Below are 7145 nucleotides of genomic sequence, written 5' to 3'. Positions count from 1 at the left end.
GAGTCAGGCTGCCTGAGAACACATCTCTCCATCTTTGCACCAGGTGGGCAGGCCAGGGATCCCAATTTCCTTTGCAGCAGAGAGAGAAGGAGGCCAAGGAGCTGGGCTTCGTTGGAGCCTGAGAAGCCAGACAGCTGGGGAGCCACCCACCCATCTAACCACCACAAGTGCCAATGGGGATTGCAAGCAACCTGGCAGCACAAGAACTGACCAGGCAGCCTGGAATCAAAGGGCGATGGGCAACCTGGCTGCCCATCAGGTGGGCACTCGGGGAGTGAAGAGCTTAGGAAGTTGGCCAGACTGGGGAGCCAGGCAGGTGGGAGATTTGGACAGAATGGAGCTGGGACAGTGCAGGGTGTCAGTCAACCAACTGCTGGCGAGACAGGGATCTCTGGGAGCTGGCAAAGTGGGGATCCCTGGGACATGAACAGTTCAGCGGGCTGAGAACTGGGGGAGCTGGGCACGCCATCCCCACATTCATCTGTCAACTGCCCAGCCTGGTGGGAGGGGCTGGTCCAGAATATAAAAGAAATATCAATTACATTAAAATAATATATTTGTAAAAAGTTTCAAAGCATATCAAATACAATTTAAAAAATTTAAAAAATAGTAAAAAATATTTTTTTTGGAAAAAAGTAAAGTCTGAAATTGAACCAACACTTGCGGGGTGAGAGACAATGGGACATGAGCTCCCCCATCACATGGCAGGAGCTTCCGTGTGCCCCCCACTCTCTGCCGCCCAGGGTAGGGCTAACAGCAGTCTCACTTCGGCCATGCGGCCAACCCAGCCTGGGAGTGAGGGGCGGCCTCCTCTTGGGCTCCCAGACCCACAGACAAAGCCCAGGGGGAACCACTCCCATTTACACTTGCCGGACACAAGGCTCTTGCTCTGGTTGTACAGGGGCTAGGAGACCCCAGGCAGAGTTCAAATAAAACTAAGTTTTGCATAAGCTCTTATTTACACCATCCATTATGAATTCTTCCTCCAGTGCCAGGTCTTCTCCCCCCGGTTACAGTTGGGGCAACTGAGGCACGGAGAGCTGAGGTAATTCAATTGTGTAGCAGGGCTTAGATCACATGCGCTCCAGGTGACTTGACTTCCTCTCTATAACCCCTGCTGCCTGGCTGCCCTTGTTATCGTTGTAGGCTGGGATTCTCAAGGCAGTCTAACGGAATTAGGCCCCCAAGACGTGCATGCCTTACTCTCCCTTAAGCTTCTTTGCAAATCCCGGCCTTCATAGTTCTGAAAGTCAAGAGAAGACCAGGCCTTGGAAGATGCCAAGAGAGACCCAGGGCCAGAATTACAAAGGGGTTTAGGCATCTAAAGAAGCTGATAGTTGCCTTGTGGGATTTGCAGTAACACCTCAGCAAGTTAGGTGCCTAACTCCCATTGGATGCCCATGGGATTTAGCTACCTGGCAGATTTAGGAGCTTTGGGAAATCCCAGTATATACCTGCCCCCACCTTTAGGTGCCCAAATCCCTTTGTAAACCCAGCGCACAGAAAGCACAGAAGCTGGGCTGGAGTAAGGAAACCCTGGGGGAGATCCTAGGGCCTGTGCTAGGCAGGGGGTCAGAGTAGAGGAGCAGAACGGCCCCTTTTGGCTTTACAATGGATGAGTCTACGAAGTTTTGCCTCTGGGTCTCTGCTTCTGAGCTGTTCAGGTCTCTTAGGAGTGAATCCCACAAGCCCTTAGGAAATAGACATGGGCAAATCACCTTCCTGCAGCATCGTTCCTTTAATGCCAGTGATGTTCAAAGCCAGCTACACACTGCTCAGCTGCAGAGAGCACCCGGTCTGAGTCTAGTTCTGTCAGGTCATGCTCAGAGTGAGGAGTGAGATGACTTTTACACACTTGTGTCTTTGTCATCTAAATAGATAGATAGATAATGACCAAAGAATCCTGGAGCTGGACGACTGGATTCATCACCTGTTGGGGAAAAATCCACAGCGGCCAGTACAGTAAGTGTGCTATGTCAATTAAACATATGTGTGGGGATTAGCATACAAGGGAAATTTAAAGAACACGAATCAGAATTGCTGCCAGCACTCGTTAAGGATTTCACTATTAAGTTTCTCAAACAACTAGAGACAGTCAGAAGAAACAAAAATTCCTGCTTTCGAAAATGTCAACTTTTCATCAGAAAACCCAAACCCATTTTTTTCCTCCTTTAGGCATCTGAGAACTTTCAGCTGAAAAGTGTAAAGTTAAGATGAAAACCAAACAGGATTGCTTGCTGAGTATTTAGTTTTCCAGCATAAAAGATTTTCAATGAAAACAGACACATGGTGAGAAAAACGTTGTTTTGCTGTAAACCCAAATTTTCCATCCAAGAAAGCAACCAACAAACCAACCAACCAACAATAATTTAACTGAAAATTTCCAACCAGACTTAAATTTCAAACAAGGGTGGGGAAACTTTAATGTTGGCTAATAACACCATAACTGGAAACCCATTGATTCGGTTTCATCTGTTTGATTTCTGTTTCAAAGAAAAGTAAAACCGAGTAATGGCAAAGCCGATACCCACAGAATATGTGTTATAGGGACTAGGAGTTTCAAACCCAGTTTCAGAGTTGCACCCAGCAGCCAGATCTGTCTATGCTGACATGGAGCTTAGATGGACAGGGAGGAGGCCGCTGGGGCTAGAAACCTCTTTGTCTAGCACTATATCCAGACTTCATCTCTGCTGACAGTTGAGCACACAAATATTGTAATGAGGTGCAGTAAATACACACATTGTAAGACACAGCCCATCCCACAAAGAGCTCACAGTCCTAGTAGACCAGGCAGAGAAAGGGAGGGAGGGAAAGAGAGTCCCAGGGAGGGGAAGTGACTGGCTGAAGGTCGTACAGCAGGTCAATGGCAGAGCCAAGAACAGAGCCCAGGTGTCCTGATTGCCACTGACCCACAGAGCACAGACACAAAGGAAACGATACAACACAGCAGTAACTGAGCCGTGCCACTAACCCATCGTCACACAGCTTTGTAAGCGTGGCTGGCACTGGGGGCCATAAATCAATGTGTGAATTGGCAGCAGGCCGTCTATGTGGAATCATCACAGCTGAGTGGACGTGTTGGACGCTGGGTGAGTCTATGTCGTATTTCCCTGGCAATGGGACTGAGGCTGTGCTGGTGTTTTACAGTTTCGGTTCCAGGCCCAAGCTGTGAGCCTGTGGTTGGTCACAATAAAGGGACTTTCTTTGCTAGGACTGTTGGATTCGGTGTGTACCTTGTTCCATCTTCTTACTGCATTTTATCAAGCCAGGCCCTGGCTCCGATCTTCACATGGTGTGAACTGACCCAGCTTCCAAGATGTGTGCGGATTGACATCAGTGGGATAACGCACCGGACTAGTCGTCTCATTCTCCACAGCGAGGAGCTCTCACCGCCCCTGCTCAGTGGATGTGATCAGGGCTGTGCTCAGACAGTCACATCGTCAGTTATTATGGAGAGAGGAATCAGGGTCATTCCCTCGGTCATTGTAATCCTCATCTTTGCCCTTCTCTTTCCCTCCGCAGGCAGGACACAATGTGCTGAGGAAGAAAATGTCCAACCAAACCACCGTGACTGAGTTTCTTCTCCTGGGATTCTCTGAGGTGCGGGAGCTGCAGATTTTGCACTTTGTGGTGTTTCTAGTGATTTACCTGGCAGCTCTGATGGGGAACCTTCTTATTGTCACAGTCATAGCCCTTGACCGCCACCTTCACACCCCCATGTACGTCTTCCTGATCAATCTGTCCATCCTATACATTGGCTCCATCTCTGTCACCGTCCCCAAATCCATGGATAGTTCCCTCATGAACACCAGGTCAATTTCTTATGCTGGATGTGTCACCCAAGTCTTTTTCCTCCCCTTCTTGCTGGGAGCAGATTTTTTCCTTCTCACTGTCATGGCGTACGATCGCGACGTCGCCATCTGCCAGCTACTGCACTATGAAAGAGTGATGAACAGGGGAGTTTGTGTCCAAATGGCAGCCGGGGCCTGGGCCAGCGGTGTTCTCAGTTCTGCCCTGCACACCGGGAACATGTTGGCAATCTCCTTCTGCAGAGGCAACACGGTTGATCAGTTCTTCTGTGAAATTCCCCAGCTACTCAAGCTCTCCTGCTCTGACTCCTACCTCACTGAAACGGGAGTCATTGTCTTTATTGTGGGCTTAGTCTTATGCTGCTTTGTTTTTATAATTGTGTCGTATGTTCAGATCATCAGCACAGTGCTGAGAATCCCCTCAGAGCAGGGCCGGCACAAAGCCTTCTCCACCTGCCTGCCTCACCTCACTGTGCTCTCCTTGTTACTATGCACTGGCAGCTTTGCCTACCTGAAACCCTTCTCCAGCATGACGTCACGGCTGGATCTCATGGTGGCTGTTTTCTATTCCGTGTTGCCTCCCGTAATGAAACCCATCATCTATAGCATGAGAAACAAGGAGATCAAAGCTTCCCTGCGGAAACTGACAGGTTGGTGGTTATCCACTAAAAATTAAAGGTCCATCTTTCTCCTCTGACTGTGATTTCATTCTGTGTCTCTATAGAAATGTCATCAATAGGTGACATTACTGTCTCTGTGAGAACATGCTTTGCAATCTCTTTACACGCAAAGGGGTATTTACAGTGGCAAAAATGCACACTGTAGGAGAGTAAAGAGTTAAAAGCTGGACAAATGGTCAGGCCTAAGTTACACGGAATGGGGTCAAGGCATGGGGAAACCTTGTTTCTGTTAATTGGTGTGAATTCCAGTTAAATTCTGTTATCTCTCTTCTTTTCTCCCTCCCTGGCCATCTGTGTAGGGGATGTGGCTAACTATCACCACTCCTGCACAAGGCCAGGGTGGGAAGAAAGCATTATTTTCCTTCCCCCCTGGCATACCTTTACTTCAAAGAATGTTGGTGTAAAATTTATAGGTTTTAAGGTGATGTGCCTGCCCTCTGTATGATAATCCTGTAAACAACAAACAGGGGCGGGTATAATTCTATTCATCATGTAGTTGTTAATATTCTTTTTATAGGTGTCAATGTAACCAAATAAGGGTCAATGGGGAGTTTCTGGAAATGTATACATTTACATACGGGTATGGATAAAAGAATTGTAAAGTAACCCCCCCGTTGCTCACTCGCGGCGTCGAGGTGGAACGAGCAGGCAATAAAGGGTTCCATCTCCCTAATCCGGCCCAGGGACAACCTGTCTGGTAATTTCTAACACACACAAACTCAGGTCGATGGAGTTACTGTAGATTTACACTAGTGGAAATAAGATCAGAATCTCTTTATCTATCTATGTACCTTCCACATAAAAGCAGCAGCCAGATCAAAGTCTAATGAACTTTATGAGGTCATTGGGTCTTCTCCTTTTGGGCGTATAAACTCTGCTTGTGTTATGCCGGCTGTTGGTTTATTGTTTGCTTGTGTAACTCCGAGGGATATGACAGTTTGAAATCCTAAACTCTGTGTTGTGGAATTATTGCCAAGCTGACGGCACATTTCTGCTGTCTCTCAGGGGCCGCGTGTTGTGCTGGATTCCAGACAGCTGCCCTGACTGGGACAGGTGTTTGACACCTGGCTGAAGGACCACCACTAAAAGCCATCAAAAATAGGCTTTTTGGGGTCATTGATTTTTATGGTCTTTGAATGAATTCCCCGCCCTGCCCCGGGAATACAAGCAGCTAGAGAATGGAACATCACAGTTTAAACCCATGACACAAAGACGGGGGCCTGGTGAGCAGCACGGTTTTTCTTTCCGCAGTGAGAGACCAAACATGGACACAAATAGGACAGACAGAAAGAAGCAAGAGGGAAGGAATGACTCTACCCAACTGGAAACTCTGATTAACATGGGACTCACGGAAGGGGTGAGATCAGACCACAGGACGGGTCTGAGTCTGCCCTCAGCTGAGGGCATCTTCAGGATGGTGGAAATGATGCATTTGTAGGACAGGAGGATGAGCAAAAATGGAACCAGCAAAAGGAATACCGTAAGGATAGTAAGAGCAACTTCATTCTGGTGGGTGTCTGTGGAGGCCAGTCTCATCACAGGGAGAATGTGGCAGAAGAAAGGACTAATTCTATTAGACCCACAGAAAGGCAGCATAAATATAGAAAGGGTGTGTCCAAACGCCACCAGGATGCCAATGGTCCAGAAACCAGCTGTCATCTGAGTGCAGAGGGTTTGGTTTATAATGAGGGTGTATTGCAGGGGATGGCATATGGCCACGTATTGGTCATATGCCATGACAGAGAGGAGGCAGCACTCTGTAATGCCTAAAAGAACAAAGAAACACATCTGAGCACCGCAGCCCGCGAAGGAGTTGGTCTAGGTCTCTAACAGCAGGTTCACCAGCATCTTGGGCTGGGTGACTGAGGTGTAGCAGATCTGCCAGGAAGGATAAATTCCTGGGGAAGCAATACATGGGGGTGTGAAGGGCAGAGTCAGCAATCGTGACAATAACAATCAGAATGTTCCCCACCAGCGCCATCACACAGAGGGTGAACACCAGCAGAAAGAGCAGGACTTGCAATGACTGGAAATCAGAGGTTCCCAGCAACTCTGTCTCAGTCACACAGTTCTGGTGGCCCTTCTTCATATCTTCAACACACCTCAGCAGGGATCTGGGAGGTTGAAAACAAAGAGAAGCACCTGTTGTAATAATAGATGTAGAGATGAGCCGAAAAAATTGTTGAAACTGTTCTCTTTTGCAAAATGCCGGTTTGTTGATATTCAAATAACTTGCAGAAATGTGCCGGTTTGGGGCAAAATTTTCCACACAAAAATATTCAAAACCTAATGTTTTGTGTATCTACTTTCCCATTTCATTTTGTTCCAGATTTCTTGTTTTGTTTTGATTGTTTGACAGAAGCTATGAGGGTGGATGGATCACTTGATGATGACCTGTTCTGTTCATTCCCTCTGAAGCACCTGGCATTGGCCACTGTCGGAAGACAGGACACTGGGCTAGATGGACCATTGGTCTGACTCAGTGTGTCCATACTTATATTCTTATTATTTGTATGTTCTATTACGTTGTAAAATATTAACATTTAATATGTAATATATGATTATATGTATATATTATATATACTTTAATATATTTTATTTTACATTATACTTAATATTTTACTATATTGCATTTAATATTTATTATTCTATTATA

General features: G+C 46.8%; 1 protein-coding gene across 1 annotated transcript; it reads left to right on the top strand.

Moving 5' to 3' along the window:
* Nucleotides 1-235: 235 nt before the first annotated feature.
* On the top strand, nucleotides 236-4459 carry LOC137144917 (olfactory receptor 14A16-like; the record flags this gene model as incomplete). Its single annotated transcript, XM_067535395.1, has 2 exons — nucleotides 236-259; nucleotides 3523-4459. Coding segments are annotated over exons 1-2 (961 nt in total), but the record flags the coding sequence as incomplete, so codon positions are not given.
* Between the last annotated feature and the right edge of the window lie 2686 nt (nucleotides 4460-7145).

The sequence above is a fragment of the Emydura macquarii genome, unplaced genomic scaffold (assembly GCF_026122565.2).
Source record: "Emydura macquarii macquarii isolate MOO-44397 ecotype Brisbane River unplaced genomic scaffold, CSIRO-AGI_Emac_v2 contig_3505, whole genome shotgun sequence".
NCBI lineage: Eukaryota > Metazoa > Chordata > Testudines > Chelidae > Emydura > Emydura macquarii.
The sequence above is the reverse complement of the archived record's forward strand: the minus strand, read 5'-3'. Positions and strand labels throughout refer to the sequence as shown.